The sequence below is a fragment of the Carcharhinus amblyrhynchos genome, chromosome 2 (assembly GCF_965287045.1).
Source record: "Carcharhinus amblyrhynchos chromosome 2, sCarAmb.v2.hapA, whole genome shotgun sequence".
Classification (NCBI taxonomy): Eukaryota; Metazoa; Chordata; class Chondrichthyes; order Carcharhiniformes; family Carcharhinidae; genus Carcharhinus; species Carcharhinus amblyrhynchos.
This window is the reverse complement of record NC_137325.1, coordinates 98,437,051-98,457,797: the sequence shown is the minus strand read 5'-3', so window position 1 is coordinate 98,457,797 and position 20,747 is coordinate 98,437,051. Positions and strand designations below refer to the sequence as shown.

The 20,747-nt window shown below is 41.3% G+C and overlaps 1 protein-coding gene across 9 annotated transcripts in view; it reads left to right on the top strand.

Moving 5' to 3' along the window:
* Positions 1–20,747, top strand: part of tbc1d5 (TBC1 domain family, member 5) — a 478,503-nt gene that overhangs the window by 378,085 nt on the left and 79,671 nt on the right. For all 9 annotated transcript variants that reach the window (XM_080209683.1, XM_080209656.1, XM_080209674.1 and 6 more), the window contains 2 exons: positions 4,774–4,859; positions 11,304–11,548. In XM_080209683.1, the coding sequence (XP_080065809.1) occupies positions 4,774–4,859; positions 11,304–11,548 (331 nt within the window). The remainder of the gene's footprint in view (positions 1–4,773; positions 4,860–11,303; positions 11,549–20,747) is intronic.

The window sequence follows — 20,747 nt, the reverse complement described above, 5'->3', positions numbered from 1 at the left end:
TTCAATTCCCAGAAGGGAAACTTGAAACAACTGCCCCCATGTTTGTGTTTGCAATTTGTGTAGTATGAGGAAAGGTTTTGAAATCCATAACTAATTAGGGGGGGGGAGGGTGCGAGGGTAGGTGATGTTAGGAGGTCTACAGTTAAGGATAGGGTACAGGTAAGGGAAGAGGCTGAGGATGTCCCAAGTGGTGGCGTTACGGCAAAGAGGGTCCAGAAGAAGGCTGGGATGAAAGCGCTTTATCTGAATGCACGAAGCATTCGGAATAAAGTGGATGAGCTGGTGGCACAGATCGACACAAATGGATACGATCTGGTGGCCATTACAGAGACGTGGCTGCAAGGTGACAGGGACTGGGAGCTGAATGTACAGGGCTATCAAGTGTTTAGGAAGGATAGGCAGGAGGAAAGAGGGGGTGGCGTAGCTCTGCTGATTAAGGACAGCATCAAGGTGGTAGCAAGGGATGATATCGGAGCCAAAGAGCAGAAAGTGGAATCGTTGTGGGTGGAGATTAGGAACAGCAAAGGGAGGAAGACGCTGGTGGGTGTCGTCTATAGGCCCCCGAATAATGATCTGGAGGTGGGGCGGGCTGTTAACGCGCAAATAAGTGCGGCGTGCAGGAATGGGACGGCAGTAGTTATGGGGGATTTCAATCTGCATATTGATTGGTCGACCCATGTTGGACGAGGTGGGCTCGAGGAGGAGTTCTTGGAATGCTGCCGGGATAGTTTCCTGGAACAGTGTGTGTTGGAGCCGACGAGGGAGCGAGCTATCTTGGATCTGGTGCTATGTAATGAGGCGGGTAGAATTAGGGACCTTGAGGTGAAGGATCCTCTTGGAGAGAGTGATCATTGTATGGTGGAGTTTCTGTTGCAGATGGAGGAGGAGAAAGTGGGTTCCCGGACACGTGTCCTTTGTTTGAATAGAGGGGAGTATGGTAGGATGAGAGAAGAATTGGCGAATGTGGACTGGGGGAGCGCGTTGGAAGGTAGGTCTGCTGAGGAGCAGTGGAGGATCTTTAAGGAGATCTTTCTTGGTGCTCAGCAGAAATTTATTCCGATGGTTAAAAAGGACAGTAGGAAGAGAGGTAATAAGCCGTGGATAACGAAGGAGGTGAAGGAAAGTGTTAAATTAAAAGCGGAGGAATTTAGAGTAGCTAAGAGCAGTGGGCGAGAAGAGGATTGGGAAAGGTTTAAATGTCAACAAAGATTGACAAAAAAGTTGATAAAGGAGGGTAGAAGAAGCTATGAAGCTGGGCTAGCGCTTAATATAAAAAAGGATAGCAAGAGTTTTTATAAATATATAAAAAGGAAGAGGCTGGCTAGGGTGAACGTTGGTCCCTTAGCGGATGAGAAAGGGGACCTAGTGGTAGGGGATGGGGATATGGCTAAGGTCTTGAATAACTTTTTTGTTTCTGTCTTCACGGAGGAGGACGTGAATAATTTGCCGGGTGTTAGCGATGGAAAGGTGGTAGGACTGGAGGGTCTTAATGACATTACTGTTACTAGAGAGGTGGTGCGCGACAGACTGGAGGGGCTGATTGTGGACAAGTCCCCAGGACCGGATGGAATGCATCCGAGGGTTCTGAAAGAAATGGCGGAGGTGATAGTGGATGCCTTGGTGGTTATTTTCCAGACGTCGCTGGATTCCGGGGAAGTGCCGGAGGATTGGAAAACGGCTAATGTTACGCCGTTGTTTAAGAAGGGTGCCAGGCAAAAGGCGGGGAATTACAGGCCGGTTAGTTTAACGTCTGTGGTAGGTAAAATGTTAGAATCCGTCATTAAGGAGGAAATTGCGAGGCATCTTGAAGGGAATTGCTTGATAGGGCAGACGCAACACGGTTTCATTAAAGGGAAGTCGTGTCTGACAAATTTACTGGAGTTCTATGAGGATGTGTCTAGGGCGGTGGATAGAGGAGAGCCGGTGGATGTGGTCTTTCTGGATTTTCAGAAGGCGTTTGATAAGGTACCTCACAAGAGGTTACTGCAGAAGGTCAGAGGACATGGAGTTGGGGGTAGGGTGTTAGCGTGGATAGAGGATTGGTTGTCAAATAGGAGGCAGAGAGTGGGGGTCAATGGGTGCTATTCGGATTGGCGGTTGGTGACTAGTGGGGTGCCCCAGGGGTCGGTGCTGGGGCCTCAGCTATTTACCATTTATATAGATGATCTGGAGGAGGGAACCGAGTGTAGGGTGTCGAAATTTGCTGATGACACCAAGATTGGGGGAAAGGCAAATTGTGCGGAGGGTGTGGAGAGTCTGCAGAAGGATCTAGATAGGCTGGGCGAATGGGCCAGGAAATGGCAAATGGAATTTAATGTTGGCAAGTGTGAGGTGGTCCACTTTGGTAGGAAGAATGGTAGGAAGGACTATTACTTACGTGGCGAAAAACTGCAGAGGGACCTCGGGGTCCTTGTGCATGAGTCGCAAAAACCCAGCCTGCAGGTGCAGCAGGTGGTCAGGAAGGCGAATGGGATGCTGGCCTTCATAGCGAGGGGGATTGAATATAAAAGTAGGGAGGTCTTGCTGCAGCTGTATAGGGCATTGGTGAGGCCGCAGCTGGAGTACTGTGTGCAGTTTTGGGCGCCGCACCTGCGCAAGGATATTTTGGCCTTGGAGGGAGTGCAGAGGAGGTTTACTAGGCTGATACTGGAGTTGAGGGGGTTGAGCTATGAGGAGAGGCTGAATAAACTAGGCTTGTACTCGTTAGAGTTTAGAAGAATGAGGGGAGATCTCATTGAGACGTATAAGATGATGAATGGGATGGATAGGATAGAGGTGGAAAGACTCTTCCCGCTCAAAAAAGACAGTAGGACTAGGGGGCACAGCCTCAAGATAAAGGGGGGGCGGTTCAGAACGGAGTTGAGGAGGAACTTCTTCACTCAAAGGGTGGTGAATCTCTGGAATTCTCTGCCCGTTGAAGTGGTGGAGGCTGCCTCGCTAAATATTTTTAAGAAGCGGGTTGATGGGTTTTTGATAAGAGAGGGGATTAAGGGTTATGGGGAGAGGGCGGGAAAGTGGAACTGAGCCACGACAGATCAGCCATGATCTTATTGAATGGCAGGGCAGGCTCGAAGGGCCAGATGGCCTACTCCTGCTCCTATTTCTTATGTTCTTATGTTCTTATGCTTTCAGCTACTTGTGATGATGTCATAGTAGAATAAATGTTTACGAAGAAATAGGGAAAAAGATAACTTAGATTATGATAATAGCCTCACACAGTACCAACGCTATAAAATAGTTCCAAACAATCTTATTTTATTTACCTTCAGATCTAACCTTCCCCATCTGTTCCGCAGCACCTTATAGATTTTAGAATTTATAAAAGCACTATAATTTTTACCACACAGTGCCTTTACTTTTCTCGTGAGGTACCCTCTCTGGTTATACCAGTTAACTTTTCAGATCTGGATTTATTCACACAAGTAATTGGGAGTTTGATTAGCAATTCCTGCTGCCTTTTGAATGCTAAAACAGAAACCTTCATAGGTTTCAATATTTCCTTAAATATGTTCTTTCCCTTTGATCCATCCTTTGTCTCACCCAGAATTGATCAATTTCATCTCTTTGCTTTAGCTTCTAGAATTTAAAAGTAAACTCATTCTGTCCATACTTTACCTGTGACAACTTTCTCCCACACTTTGCACATATTCTCCTTTGAATCACCACAACCAATTCAAATCATGTTCTATAACCATCCTTTACTCAATTACCTTCAATCTGAAGTCCAGCTAAACCCATTACCACATCAAACCCTCAGTTTAGATTCACACAACCACACTCTAATAACCCAATATGACAAGAATTTTACCAGCAGAAAAATATTACAATTTCTTGGATTTTCCTGATAGGTTTTCTTGATAATTTGACCAAAAGCTTGGTCAAAGAGTTAGGTTTTAAGAACTAATTTAACGGAGGAAAGGGATGTGCAGAAGGATGTAGGAAGAGAATCCAAGAGCCTGGAGTCGAAGCAACTGAAGACATGGTCACTAATGGTGAAACAATTATGGTTGGGAATGCACAAGAGGCCAGAATTCAAGGAGCGCAGGTATCTTGAAGGATTGTGGAGTTGGAGGAGTTTACAGAGATAGGGATGAGCAAGAACATGGAGGACCAGTGAAAACAAGGATGAGAATTTTAAAATCAAGATGTTGCTTGACAGAAATTATGCAGACTTACTGAGCAATATAATGAAGAAGAAATTTTACTGACCAGGCATCGTGATATGTGATGCATACCCAATCAAATGAGCTTTGATGTTTCATGCAGATTTCTTAATTCATCACCTATCTTGTAGTGTAAGTATAGAACCATACAGTGCAGAAGAGGCCCTTCGGCTCATCAAGCCAGCACCGATGCATTAGAAACACCTGAATTCCCACTTAATCCCATCTGCCAGCACGTGACCCATAGTCCTGAATGTTATGATGTACCAAATGCTCATCCAGATACCTTTTAAAGGAAGTGAGGCAAGTCGTCTCTACCACCCTTCCAGGCAGCGCATTCCAGATTGTCACTAGACTCTGGATAAAGAAGTTTTTCCTCACATCCTCCCAAACTTCCTGCCCCTTACTTTGAACCCATGTCCCCTTGTGACTTGCTTTTCAACCAAGGGGAATAAAATAGGTTTGACCTAATTAGATTAATACAACAATTTAGATAATGTCATTAGATTCTTGATGACAAAATTTGGAGCTCCCATTTTAGAATATGAAATAATGTACCACATTTTTCTGGAAAGCCTAAAAATTTGTTTCACTTTCTTATTCTTCCTAGAACAACCCAAGACCTGTGAATTACCTGTTCCAGCAGAATCTAGATTATTACATGGCTCGTGGTGCAGAAATTGTAAATAAGACACGGTAAGATTTAAATGCAGATATAGTATTGTTTTTGTTATTCCTACCAAGTTTCCCTTTACAAAATATTTGTCTTTCAGTCATATAAATTGCCAAGCCTTAAAGGGTAGTAGTTGGACACACAATCTTCGAGCTGGCTTTGCCATTAAATAAGATCATGACTGAGCTTTTACATCAACTCCTTTTCCCTCATTGTCCAAAATGTATTTATTGCTTGACTTGACTATATTTAAATGATTGTCCACATTCCTTGAGGGTCGAGGAATCCAAAGATTTAGAACCTCTTCAGTGAAGGACTTTCTCCTCACTTGAGTAGTAAATGGCCAAACCTTTCATCCTAGGGCTGTGACCCCTGATCTTAAAACTCTCTGGCAAAAGGAATAGACCCTTGGCATCCATTATTTCGAACCTACTCTGAGTTTTATACATTTAAATATCATCTCTTACTCCAGAGAACGTAAGACTATTCTACTCCATCCTTCTAAGGGCAGCCTTCTCATCCCTGGAATCAATCTAATGAATCATAATTATACCCCCTCTATCTATCTTTACGTTAGGAAACCAGAACTGTATTAAGTGCCAGGTGTGGTCTCTCCAAAGCACTATAAAATGTCAACAAGACTTCCTTACTCTTGTATTTCACGCCCCCCCACCCTACAAAAAAGTTTACTATTTTGCTTTCTCAATTGATTGTGATACCTGCATGTCAATTTTCTGCTACTTGTTGGCAATGTTACAATCCCTGCGGTGAACCATAAACCAAGTTTACCAAATGGCCCTTCAATCAAACCATTAATGTCCAAGTGTTCATTAATCACATCCTTTATAATAGATTGTAGCATTTTCCTTACTACTGATGTAAAGCAACAGGTCTGTAATTCCATCTTCTCTTTTTTCCTCCCATCTTAATTAGTGGGTCACATTTGCTACTTTCCAATCCGCAGGAACCATTCAGAATTCATAAAATTTTGGAAGACCAATGTATCTACTATCTCCATAGCAACCTTTTCAACACTGGCTTGTAGAGTCCTGGGACTTATCAGCCTTCAGCCTCATTAATTTCTCCAATAGAATCTTGTTATTAATGCTGATTTCCTTTAATTCCTCATTCTCCCTAGTCTTTTGGATCTCTAATTCTGGGAGATTTCATGTGTCTCTCTCAATGAAGACTGTCAATCTAACAAACTAATCAATCAGTTTCTGTGCCATTTCTCTATTCCCCCTTATAAATTCCCCTGACATACAATTGATGCAAACTCTTAGAAGTCCTTTTAAAATATTTTTAAAGACAATTACGGATTCAACATTCATTTTAAAGTAATTACAAATTTTCTTTGCTGTTCTACCTTCAGGTCATAAGACCTTAAGATGTAGGAGCAGAAATAGGCCATTTGGCCCATTATGTCTTCACCACCATTCAATGATATCATGGCTGATCAGATACGATAATCCTCAACTCCACTTTCCCACTTCATCCCCATTCTTAGGGAGAAAGATACAGCTATTTCGCTGTAGCGTACTTCACACTTCCAGTCTTGAGAAAACCAGACTAAGCCTCTTTTGGGGGGGGGGGAGGGGAATGGAATTTTCCCATCAAGCCTGCTATGGGAATTGTAGTGGGCAGGGGTGGACCATGTAAAGGACCTCGGGTGGGATTTTGCGGTTTTGGGACGATGCGACTGGAAAATTCTGCCCTTGGAGTTTCAAACAATGCCTTTATTATGAACTATAGAATGGGTTGGCCCTTGTGCGCCAACTAGTGGCTCACCAGGGAGAGTGCTGATTCAATATGAATGATAGAGACAGTTTTAGTTAAGATCTAGTTACAATGAATTCGCATATATCATTCAAAAGACGTACATTTGCACAGGAGTTACACATCCAATCATGATTATCAATTAGGTTTGTGTCATGCCTAGAGTGCAAGTATAATTGACCAATTACAACATGTGCACGTCTACTTGATTATAATATCCAATCAGTATAAGGATTAGTACATGTTATCTATTCTAATTCATTACCTGCTACAATTGGTTTTAACATAATTTGTGTCTGGCTTGTGGATTTCACTCCCTTGTCTAGTTTTACTGGTACTTAATGAAGTCTATAGCATGGCCTCCCTAAGTTATCTCTAGACAACTTTGGCTGTCAGAGTAGATGGTAGAACAATCCCAATTGTTTTTATAGTCTTTGCGATCTAACACTTGTGAAGTCCTGTGTAGGAACTAGCCCCTGGCTGATTGTGCTGTTTGGATGCCTCCTTGTAGCTAACAGTTTGCCTCTCTCAGACTGAACAGAAGATTTTTAAATCCTTTCAGTAAATAGCAGAAATAATAATCATATATTAGAGATTTTAATACCATAGGATATAGGAGTAGAAATACTCCATTCAGCCCATCGAGTCTGCTGTGCCATTCAATCGTGACTGATATTCTCACCCCCATTCTTCTGCCTTCTCCTCGTTATCCTTGATCCCCTTATTGATCAAAACTTAGCTATGTCGGTCTTGAAGACACTCAATGACCTGCCTTCCACAGTCCTCTGCAACAATGCAATGAGTTCCACAGATTCACCACCCTCAGGCTGAAGAAATTCCTCTGCATCTCAGTTTTAAGGAGCGTCCCTTCACTGTGAGGTTATGCCCTCAATTTCTAGTCTCTTTCACTAGTGGAAACATCCTTTCCACGTCCATTCTATCTAGGCCTCTCAGTATTCTGTAAGTTTCATTTAGATCCCCCCTCATCCTTCTGACCTCCATCAACCCAAACTCCTCAACCGCTCCTCATATGACAAACCCTTCATTCTTGATATCACTCTTGTGAACTTCCTCTGGATGCCCTCCAAGGCCAGCACATCCTTCTTTGGATATGGGGCCCAAAACTGCTCACAGTGTTCCAAATGGGGCTTGAACAGAGCCTTATGCAGCCTCAGCAGTACATGCCTGTAATGTCCAACACCTGCCTCCCCTTTTCCTCCTTTCACCCATTATCCTCTGTTCCATTACTGATTAAAAATCTGTTGATCTCAGCTTTGAACATAATTAATGACCCAGCTCAAAAGCTCTTTGCAGTAAAGAATTCCACAAATTTACCAACCTTTGAGAGAAGAAATTATTTGTCAACTCTGTATTAAATGAGCAATGCCTACTCTTAGATTAAACCCTCTGGTCCTAGGCTCTCCCACAAGGGGAAACAACCTTTCAGCATCTACCCTGTCAAACCCATGAAGAACCTATATGTCTCAATCTTCTGAACTCTAATGCATACAGGCCCAATCAACTCAACCTTTCCTCATAAGGAAATCCCTCTAGACCTGGGGTCAACATAGTGAACCGTCTCTGGACTACCTCCCATCTTTCCTTAGGGGGACCAAAACTACTCACAGTATTCCAAGTGTGGTCTACAATTGTGCCTTGTATAGATTTATTTGTGTACTCCATTCCCTTAGAAACAAAGGCCAACATTCCAGTTGCCTTCCCTATTGCCTGCTAAGCTTGCATGCTAGCTTTTTGTGATTTTATGCACAAGAGCCCCCAAATCCCTGTGTGCTGCAACGTTCTGCAGTCTTTCTCCATTTGAGTAATATTCATCTCTTTTATTCTTCCAAGCTAAGTGCATAAATTCACATTTTCCTGCATTATATTCCATTTGCCCACTGACTGACTTAACCTGTCTGCATCCCTCTGTTTCCTCTGTATTACCCACACAATTTGCCTTCCGAGCTATTTTTGTGACATTTGCAAACTTGACAATGATACATTCACTTCCCTCGTCCAAGTCATTGATATATAGCACTGATCCCTGTGGCACTCCACTAGTTACAATTTGCCATCTTGAAAATGCCTCTCTTACCCCAACTCTCTATCTTCTATTAATTAACCAATCCTCTATCTATGCTAATGTATTACTCCTAAAACCATGGGCTCTTATCTTAAGTAGCCTTTTGTGTGGTACGTTGTCAAACGCTCTTTGGAAATCCAAGTATATTACGTTCAGTGGTTCCCCTTTATCTACTCTGCCCATTACTATCTCAAAGAATTCTGATAAATTTATCAGGCATGCTTTCCTCTTCATGAAGTCTTGTTCATTCTAGAACATAGAACATTACAACACAAACAGGCCCTTCAGCCCACAAGTTGCGCCGATCACATCTATACCTACCAAGCCATAGAACTATCTGTAACTCCCAATCCCATTAGATCCCATACACTCATCTAGAAGTCTTTTAAAAGATCCCAGCGAGTTCGCCTCTACCACCACCGACGGCAGCTGATTCCACTTGCTCACCACCCTCTGAGTGAAAAACTTACCCCTAACATCTCCTCTGTACTTGCTTCCCAGTACCTTAAACCTGTGTCCTCTCGTAGCGACCATTTCAGCCCTGGGAAATCGCCTCCGAGAATCCACCCTATCTATTCCTCTCAACACTTTATAAGCCTCCATCAGGTTGCCTCTCAACCTTTGTTTCTCCAGGGAGAAGAGCCCTAGCTCCCTCAACCTATCTTCATTGGCATGCCTCCCAATCCAGGCAACATCCTTGTAAATCTCCTCTGCACCCTCTCAATAGCTTCCACATCCTTCCTGTAGTGAGGCGACCAGAACATTTCTAAATGTTTTGCTATTACATCCTTTATAATTGACTCAGCATTTTTCCAATGACTGATGTCCCTCTTTATTGTTTTGTCGTAGAATCCCTACAGTACAGAAGGAGGCCATTCAGCCTGCACTGACTTTCCGACAGAGCATCTTACCCAGTCCCACCTCCTGCCATATCCCCGTAACCCTACATCTTTATCCTGCTAATCCCCTTAACCTACACACCTTGGGAAATGAAGGGGCAATTTAGCATGGCCAATCCATTAACCTTTTAGATTGTTGGAGGAAACCAGAGCACCCAAAGGAAATCCATGCAAACAAAGGGAAAATGTGCAAACTCCACACAGACAGTGACCCAAGGCTTGAATCAAACCCATGCCCCTGGTGTTGCGAGGCGGAAGTACTAACCACTGCCACAGTACTATGCCCATCATTTGCTGGTTTCTAACATTTTCTGAATTTTCTGGCTTACCACTAATTTTCGTAGAATTGTATGCCTTTCTTTCAATTTGAAACCGCCTTAATTTCCTTAGCTAGCCACAGATGGTGCATCCTTCTCTTGTAGCCTTTCTTTTAAAACAGAAATTTTCTTAATTGAAAGAGAGCTACAAAACATCTCCTTAAATGCCTGCTGTTGATTTTCAATGGTCTTGCCTTTTAATCTATTTTTCAATTCCACTTCAGCCATTTGTCATCTTACTCTTGCAATTGTTTTTATTTAAATTTAAAACAATAGTTTCAGACCCAAATTCTTTTGCCTGAAACGGGATGTAAAATTTGCCATGTTGCGATCACTCTTGCCTCGAGGGTGCTTTACTGTAAGATATTTAATTAATCCTATATCATACACAGCCTTGCCTGCTCCCTGATATTATGCTAAAAACCTGTCCCGAATATACTCTATGAGCATTTAAGTTCAGTATCAGAGTACATCAAGTTTGATACATTGCTATCAAATTCCACACAGCTGTCTTAAGACATGTTAACTCATTTATTGTGGATGGTTTCACATTTTCATCGAAATAATAGAAAAAAAATTGACAGTAACATGTACTTGTATTTGCCATCATTCTTTTCTCCAGTATTTTGTATTGTTATTTCATGAGGTGTGGGTGTCACTGGCAAGACCAGCATTTATTGTCCATCCTTAATTGCCCTTGAATTGAAAGTCTTGCTAAAGTCAATCATATTGCGTGAATCTGGAGTCATATGTAGGAAAACCAGGTAAGGTGGTAGATTTACTTCCCTAAAGCACACTACTGAACTAGACGAACTCCTAGGACAGTCAGTAAGATGAGCTTTCAATTCCAAATTTTGTTAATTGAATTTAAATTCCACCAACTGCTGTCATGGTATTTGAATCTATATCTCCAGGGCATTAGCCTGGGTCTCTGGATTGCTAGTCCAGTAACTGTACCACCATCTTTTGTTGTCCATTTATCCATTTTCTTTCCTTAACTTAGAAGTTACTTTACTTCCCACCTAATCAATTTTTCCAATATCAATATATCTTTCTTAAGCTGCCGTCTCATTCCCTTTTAAGGGATTGTTATGGGCTTCATTTTAGCAATGATTTGTGGCAGAATTCCCCATTTTAATCAACCACCATATTAATAAATAGTTTCTCCATTCCTGATTAATTCTATGTATGAACATCCTTAATTTGAATCATGTTTTAGGAAAGTGCTTTTCTTCAAAGAGTAGTTTTGTTATTTGCATGTTGTGAACGTTATTAGTTTATATCTTTCATTCACAGACATGTAATTGTTAAATTGATTATTGGTGTTGCTAAGATATATAAATACATTTTCTATAAATATAAAATAATTCTTAAATATTTGATCGTTTTCAGTGCTGGGCCAAAGGTTGCTCCTCTCAACATCAATAAAGTGTCCAGTAGTTTAATGAACCTTGGACGGAAACTGATAAATCCAGCTATTTTAGGTGGTACCAGCAGTTTTCAAAACACTGGGACAAACTACAGCAGCAATCCTGCACCCCACCCATCCACGCACAAAGCCATTGGGGAACACACCCCACAACATCAGCAACAGCGAATGATGAAATCTGAAAGCATGCCTGTACAACTCAGCAAAGGTAAAAGTTAATAAATTGTAAACTGTGTTGTATTTTAGTACCTTGGGTAATAATACAAAGTTGTTCTTTGAGGTTTTAGACACCCCTAGTTAGTTTTAATTATAAAACGTGCGCTATAATAAAAATACAGGTCCTAAAGTTCAGAAAATCATGAGATGTGAAAACCATTTTTCACATATTAGCACAGAGCCTTCAATCCCAAACTCAGTCATTTTTCTTTATCATACTGTTTTGCTGTTGTATTTTCAACCCTATTGAAGTATGAGAGCTGCTGCTGCACCCAGTCAGCTAGGGAGGACTTCTAATCCTGTCTAGAATTTTGGCCCCACATTTGCTTTCAGGAGATCATCACCAGGCAGCTAAACTGTCCCTTGCCATATCTGGAAACCTGAGGCTGATCGGAAGATCCCAGTTGACCTCCGAAAATTGACCTATATGGCCATTATTTGGTTGAATTGGTTATCCATTGCCACATGCAGGTGGGTAGCCTTGCTGCCTCCCCTGGGAAAATGCCCTGGGATGGGCTCAATCCAGGGGAGGTCCAGGTCTACCTCCATTCCATTCCTAGCCATAACCTCCCCTCAGTATCAGTGTAAAGAAATCATCTTCATAGTCAGGTCTAATGGTAACACCCTCTGTCTATTCACCCTCACTCCTTGCACACATGAGCTTGTAAAAAGATAGAATCCACCCCCCCCCACCGTAAGCAATTTCACCTTGAATCCAAAAAAGATTTGGTAAATAAAAACAAAAAATGCTGAAAAACGCCATACATCTGGCAGCATCAGAGTTAATGTTTCAAGTGTACATGACTTCTTCAGAGAGTGAGAGATTTGGTAATTCTTGTCAATTAAAATTAGCTGAAATTCAAATATCAGTTGAAACTGGATTCAAAGTCATGACTTCAAAACAGTAGTCCAATTTTATAATAGAAACACAAGAACTGAAGAAAGGCAAGCTGGATTAGACCATTCAGCCTGTCAGGCCTCCTGCCATTCAATACGATCATGCTTGACCTTAGGCTTCAACTCCATTTTCTCACTTGCTCCCCATTGTCTTTTAATTCCCAAAGGAACCAATAATCTGTCTAGCCCAATGATAAATATAGGTAACAATGGCGCATCCACAGCCCTCTGGTTAGGAAATTCCAAAGATTCACCACCATTTGAGTGACAAACTTTCTCCTGACCTTAGTCTGAAATAATTGACTCCTTATCCTGAGACCTTATCTCCATGTTGCATGTTCCCCAGCCAGCAGAAATAACTCCTTGGTGTCTACTCTGTCAAGCTCCTTCAAAATAATTGTATGTTTCAGTGAGATCATCTCTCTTTTTTTTTGTCTATATATCCAATTCAGTCCAATCAAAGTCCAATTCAAAGTCTCAACAAGTTGAGACATTCCCGATCCAAGCTGACAAGACAGGGCTCTCACCTCCTGTCTTGAATTTGATCTACATGATTCAAGCTGATTGGAGTTGGCATCACACCTCCTACAAGGCTTGATCTCATTTGCATCTTAGCCCAAAGGCCGAGATGCGCTTTTAAAAATTGCTTCAGTTGAAGCCACAATGTAACCTTCTGACTTTAACCAAGCACAGCATGTCATTACTACACTTGATCTTAGCCAAGAGGCGTATCATCTCTCATTTTGCTAAACTCCAGAGAAGATAGGTCTAATTAACTCAGCTTCTCATCATTAGGTCAGCCTCTCATCATTAGGTCAGCCTCCTCATTCAGAAACCAATCTCATGAATTTTTGCTATACCACTTCCAATGCATATATCATCTTCAGTATGGAAGCCAAAACTGCACCCTACTCCAGGTGTGGTCTCATCATATTCTATACAACTGGAGTAGGACTTAATTATTCCTGTACTCTAATCCTCTTGCAATAAAAGCCAACATGCCAATTGCCTTCCTAATTGCTTGCTGTATCTGCATGTTAACTTTCTACATTCTTTGTACGAGTAAACCCAAGTTTCTTTCAACATTAACATTTAGAAGTTTCACATCTTTCAAAATAATTGTATGTTTCAGTGAGATCACCTCTCTTTTTTTTGTCTATATATCAATTCAATCCAATCAAAGTCCAATTCAGAGTCTCAACAAGTTGAGACATTCCCGGTCTGCTTTTACATAGAACATTACAGCGCAGTACAGGCCCTTCGGCCCTCGATGTTGCACCGACCAGTGGAACCAATCTAATGACCCTCTAACCTTAACTATTCCAATGTTATCCATATGTCTATCCAATGACCATTTGAATGCCCTTGAAGTTGGCGAGTCCACAACTGCTGCAGGCAGGGCATTCTATGCCCTTACTACCCTCTGAGTAAATAACCTACCTCTGACATCTGACCTATATTTATCACCCCTCAATTTAAAGCTATGCGCCCTCGTGTTCGCCATCACCATCCAAGGAAAAAGGCTCTCACTGTGTACCCTTTCTAATTCTCTGATCAACTTGTATGCCTCAATTAAGTCACCTCTTAACCACCTTCTCTCTAATGTGATTAACCCTCTTCTCTCTAATTGTGATCAAGGAAGCGAATGGAACGTTGGCCTTTATAGTGAGGGGGATAGAATATAAAAGTAGGGAGGTCTTGCTGCAACTGTACAGGGTACTGGTGAGGCCGCAACTGGAGTACTGTGTGCAGTTTTGGTCGCCACATTTGCGGAAGAATATATTGGCCTTGGAGGGAGTGCAGAGAAGGTTCACTAGGCTGATACCAGAGATGAAGGGGTTAGCCTATGAGGAGAGATTGAAAAGACTGGGTCTGTACTCGGAGTTTAGAAGGCTGAGGGGGAATCTTATTGAGACATGTAAGGTAATGAAGGGGATAAGATGTTGAATGGGATGGATAGGTTAGAAGTGGAGAGGCTCTTCCCGCTCAGAAAGGACAGTAGGACTAGAGGGCACAGCCTCAAGATAAAGGGGGGGCGGTTTAGAACGGAGTTGAGGGGGAACTTTTTCACTCATAGGGTGGTGAATCTCTGGAATTCTCTGCCCGTTGAAGCGGTGGAGGCTGCCTCACTCAATATTTTAAAGACGCGGGTTGATAGGTTTTTGATAGGCAAGGGGATTAAGGGTTATGGGGAGAAAGCAGGAAAGTGGAACTGATCCACTTCAGATCAACCATGATCTTGTTGAATGGCGGGGCAGGCTCGAAGGGCTAGTTGGCCTACACCTGCTCCTATTTCTTACGTTCTTATTAATGAAAACAACCTCAAGTCCCTCAGCCTTTCCTCATACGACCTTCCCACCATACCAGGCAACATCCTGGTAAATCTCCTCTCTACCCTTTCCTATGACCAAAGTAAACAACTTCGTACTTCCCCACTTTTCGCTCCATCTGCCATCTTGCTGTCTACTCAGTTAAACTTCTGTATCTTTTTGCAGTCTCTCTCTGTCCTCTTCACAATGTAGATTTCCAACTAGCTTCTTTGTATGATAAAGGGATTGCCTTGCTAGCTTTTAATTGACTTATAACTATTTTTCATAATAAAAAACAGATTGACAGAACTTTTGTACCAATAGTAAAAAAAAAGCACAAAGGTAAAGATGAAATCACAGCAAAATGATGTACTTAAAAAAGGCTTGGATGAATAAACCATCAGCCAAATCGCTGACCAAATATGTAAAAAAAAATGTAAATTTGTAGAAGGTCTTACAGACTGTGTTTAGGTTGTGCAATGTTTATTGTTAGCTACTAAATTGTAATTTTCTCTTTTTCTTTTATTTTGCTGGAAATAAGATGACCTTTCTTTTCTTTCCTTGGGTTAGCAATAACAGTGAGTCACTCCAAAATATTCCATATGAATAGTGGTGATCATATTACCATTAATTTGAATCACACTTTATTGAATTATATATCACCGCTGTTGTAGTTACTGCAGTGTTTGGGTATGAGTGCTTGAAGGAGTGCTATTTTTCTTGCACTTAAGAGTGCCTTAAGTAGGAATTCTAATAGAATTGGAGTGATGAAAATTGGGTTGAATGAAGATATCATTAACAGAGAAAATGCTAATCTAATTTTTCAACATTGTATATAATTAAGAGTTCAGGACAGATCAACCATTATAAAAAGTATTCATTGCATTGCTAGTTAATCCTAAATGTAATATGTATACACTACATAGTGCTTCTGGCCTTGTAAGAAAAGGTTTTTTGCTTGATTTTAAAAAATAAACAAGTCAAAGGCATTGTATGTGAAATGTTTTCACTGGTAAGATGGGGCATTGCCCTGTCCAGTTACGTAAATATAACCATGATCTGAGCAACTGAGACAAGAAGTTCCATTTTAACTCTTCAGAATCTGAAATAGCAATGAGAAGTAAAATAGTTATTGTATATATTGTTGCTAATTGAAACTTTGGAAATTACTCAGTGATTGTTTTTAAATTAATTCACAGATGTGGACGTCACTAACTGGCATTTATTGTCCATTTTCTGTTGTATTGAGAAGATGCCATCTTCTAACACTGCTCTGAATGGTTTGATGCAACTGAACCACTTGCTAGAGTGAGGGCAGCAAAGAATTTGTCATGTTTATGTGAGACTACAAGTTTCCTTTGATCAAAGACAGCAGTAAACTAGTTGTGTTTTTACAACAATCCAACAACCTTGTTAAAATTTGCAGAATTCAAATTCCAAATTGCTATACTGAGGTTTAAACTCCCATTCTCTAGATCATACACTCAGGTTCAGAATCATGGTAGCATCATCACCACATTATCAAGAACGAATAATCTCAAAAATGAGTGAACTATTAGCTTTTTAATGATTTAACTACTCAACTCATTTGTTTTGGTATTTTCTAGATGGTACACTTACTTATGTTTGAGAACTGAAATTGAGTTAGAATTGACTCAAACTGCTTCCTCATATTCCTAAAACAGATGTGTGTAGCCTTGATAAATGATACTACTCGCTTCATTAGTGAGTCACAGAATTTGAATATATTTCAACTCTGATCTAGTGAGCAAAATATTTAAATATATTTTTATTGCCCGCTGAAAGAACAGAAAACTTTTTATTACGAAAAGAAAAATACTGTGAGTACTAGACCACTCCAAAATAAAAGACTGGAAATATACAATTACACAGCAAATGAAGAAGGGAAATATAGTTACCTGTCATCAGAATGAAAATCATTAGTGATGTAGTATCTATGATTTAAAGAGGTACATAGGCAGGTAAGTGAATGTCTGATAGGTGAGTGGGGTGGAGGTGGGGATAGAATGATAGGAAGATATGTGACAGGAATGATGGGAAGATGTGTAATGAGGTGGAAGACAGGAATGATTAAATGACAGAAGGAATGATGGTGTGAGGCTAAAGGGGCTGGTAATAGGATGAGGAGAAAAACAAAAGATGCAAAATAAAACTGGAAAATTCTGGAAATACCCAGACATCAGGCAGCAACTGGGGAAATGGAATTAGTGTTTCAGATCAATAACCTTTCTTAGAACAAAAGGTACATGTAGAGAAGTTGAAAGTGAGAATGACAGAATCATTGACCTTGCCTGAAAAAATTAAAAGCATTGGTTATGATCTGAAATTGAAAGACAATGACGACTTGTGTTCTCTGTCCGAAAATAGGTTCAATCTACAATGCCATAATTCCCACCACAGGTAGGGCAAGGAGGCAGCTTCTGAATCCACTTCAGGTGGCACAAGAACCAAATCCTATGTTGTTGGCAAAAAGCCTTTTATGTTGACTGCTCTGATAGTTTGTTGGAAGTATGTCCAGGACTGTCAGATTTTACTAGTAGCATTCCTGCTACTGAGTCATGCATTCCAAATAAGCTCTTAGTTTTTTTCTAATCACTCTGACCGTTTACTAGAATTTCTTGAAGAATTGTGCATCCTGAAATAAGAGCTGGGACAAATATGATTAGAATTTTAGATTTTGCATACAATGCCAATTGTATGTCTGCAGGTGGACAACCAGGCAGCACTAACAACAATATTAACATGACTGCAACTCAATATTCTAGACAGAATCATAATTATTACAAAATAAATAGTCAATGTTGGCTCACTTGCAGGTTCAGGCAGTTAAACATTTAGTTCTTGAGCTGTACAGAAAAGGACAATCTGAGTACTAAAGCAAAATACTGCGAATGCTAGAAATCCGAGATCAAAGCAGAAAATGCTGGCAAAACTCAGCAGGTCTGGAAGCGTCTGCAGAGAAACGGACTTTAATATACAGGATTTTATGACCTTGTTCGGGCGAGGCTCGTAAATTCCGCCCAAGGCCAACGGAGAATTGCGTTCTGTGAGCCTCGCCTGCCCTGATTTTGGAGGCGGTAAAGATCCAGCCAGTGTTCAGGTCAGCGATGTTTCATCAGAACTGATGACAGGTCACAGATTTCATTCTCCACTAATGCTGTTAGACTTGCCACCAATCAGAGTTTGCTGATTTAGAGTGGCAAAAGGGTTTTGCTGCTGGCCATAGGGTCTGGTATTAGGATTAGAAAACCAACCGGTGTTCCAACTCGATATCACTATCCAACAGCCTTTCTATTAGAAATATTAAGAGCTACTATTAAAGATGTTATAGCAGGGCACCAAACAAATTTCAAAGTAATCAGGTATAGTAAACTTGGTTTTGTGAAAGGCAAATTGTGTTTAACTGATTCATTGGAGTTCTTTGAAGGAATCACGCACTTTGGATAAAGGGGGGCCAGTGGAAGTACTACACTTAGATTCTCAGAAGGCATTTGCTAAAGTGCCACATCAAAGGTTATTGCGGAAAAGCCCTTGATGGAGGGGTAGTATATTTGCATGGATAACTAACAGGAAACAACATTAGCGTAAATGGATCTTTTTCTGGTTGGCAGGTGTGTACCGCAGGGATGAGTGCTGGGGCTTCAACTTTTTACAGTTTATATAAGTGATTTGCATGAAGGGGCCAAAAGTATGGTTGTGAAATTTGCTGATGACACAAAGATAATTAGGAAAGTAAATTATGAAGAGGTCATAAGGAGACTACAAAGGGACACAGACAGGTTAAGCAAGTGGGCTACAATCTGGCAATTAGAATATGGGAGATCTGTGTCCCGTTTGGGAGAGGTCTACCGGGGTGGAGGGGATCGTCATTGCTGAGGGGAGAGGGGAGGGAAGGGAAGGGAAGGGAAATGGAGGCTCCAGGACATTGGCGGGGGAGGGGGGCGGTGTGGTGCAGTGGTGTTGAGGCTGGGGCTGGTCTGTGAATGGTCATGGGGACCGCGATAAGTCCGGTAAGGATAAGTCCGCAGTAAGGACTGCATGCACAGAGTTACAGAACAATCAGACTCTGGTGTGAATCAGCCCCACTCCTGAGCTTTAAATGATATTCACAATTGTGACCTCTGCAGTGCAGTGTGTGGGAGATTTGAGTCTAAACTTGAAAAAGTAATAGTGATTTACACCACTTTACCATGAATTCAGCACTTGGAATTTTTTTGGAAGCATCACCCCAAAAATGTGGGAAAATGTGAAATTGGCCATTTTGGCAAGAGAAATAAAATGGTGCGAGAATGCAGAGCTCTGAGTTTGAGGGATGTGAATGCTTTAGCAGATGGATCACCAAAGGCTCATTTTCAATTGGGCTAATAATTAAGAAAGCTAATAGAATATTATTGAGAGTGGAATTGATTTCTGAAGTAAAGAGGCTATGCTTCAATTGTGCAGGGTGCTGGTGTCACCCCACCTGGAGTACCATGTACAGTATTCGTTGTCTTATTCAAGGAATAATGCAAATGTGTTAGAAGCAGTTCAGAGACTGTTTACTGGATTAATACTTAGAAACCATAGAAACCCTACAGTGCACAAAGAGGCCATTCAGCCCATCAAGTCTGCACCGACAACAATCCCACCCAGGCCCTATCCCCGTATCCCTACATTTTAACCCGCTAATCCCTCTAACATACACATCCCGGGACACTAAGTGGCAATTTAGCTTGGCCAATCCACCTAACCTGCACATCTTTGGACTGTGGGAGAAAACCGGAGCACCTAGAGGAAACCCATGCAGGCGCGGGGAGAATGTGCAAACTCCACACAGACTGTGACCCGAGCCAGGAATTGAACCCGGGTCCCTGGAGCTGTGAAGTAACAGTGCTAACCACTGTGCTACCATGCCGCCCCAACTTAGAATGGATGGGTTGTCTTAAGAAGAAAGGCTGGACAAATTAGGCTTATATTCACTGGAGTTCAAAAGAATAGGAGGCGACTTGATTGTACAGGGCGCATGTAAAGAGAATGTTTCCTCTTGTGAGAAAATGTTGAACTAGGAGTCACTGTTTACAAATAAAGTTTTGCTCATTTAAGACACGGGGATTTTTTTTCTCGTGAGGATCATGAGCCTTTGGAACACTTGCCCTCAAAAGGCAGTGGAAGCAGAGTCTTTGAATATGTTTAAGGCAGAATGAGATAGATTCGAGATTAGCCAAGGAGGTTTTAATCAGATCAGCCATGATTTTATTATATGGTGGAGCAGGCTCAAAGGGCTGCATGGCCTATTCCTGCTCCATGTTTATATGTATATTTGTATGTTGGAGGGCAATATGTGTGGCCATATTTTAAGGACAGATTTGGAATTAATTCTGATGCTTACTGTAATAAAATAGCCTTGATGTCTAAGCTCACAAATAAATAATGGCTTCTCGGATCAATGGTTGATAATGTTTTATTGTTAAGTTGGTCTTACTTAATCAGTTTCAGCTCACTTGCCATTGTACAGTGATTTATGCAACTTTCCTTCTGGTCTGACAAAATATACCAAAATTTCAAATAGGTTTAGTTAGCCTTCAAAGGGCATGTTATCTTGATGGTCATTTGGGGGTTCAGCAGGTAAACATATTCCCCAAATGTGACGTTGAGCTCTGCCCGCTGGGAAGGTTGGGTTTGATCACTGATTGTTGTCTGAGTTAGCTGATCTCTCAAGTTTGTTTCTGAGGGACACTACACTTAGGGCATTGTCTTTCGGCTAGGGGAAGATTAACCAGGTTCTTGGACCTGAAAACATGCTTCTGTAATGGCCAGTTTTAACGCTGGGTTGGATTCAGCTGTGTTACCCCCATGGAGAGAACTGAGTGGCGCTTGCTACTGAAACTCATCTAAAGAGGAAGAAAACTGAATAAAAACATACCAGACTAAACTATTTCATGTTTTCCTCATCGGTAGTTGATAGATTTATTTATCCAACTTGCA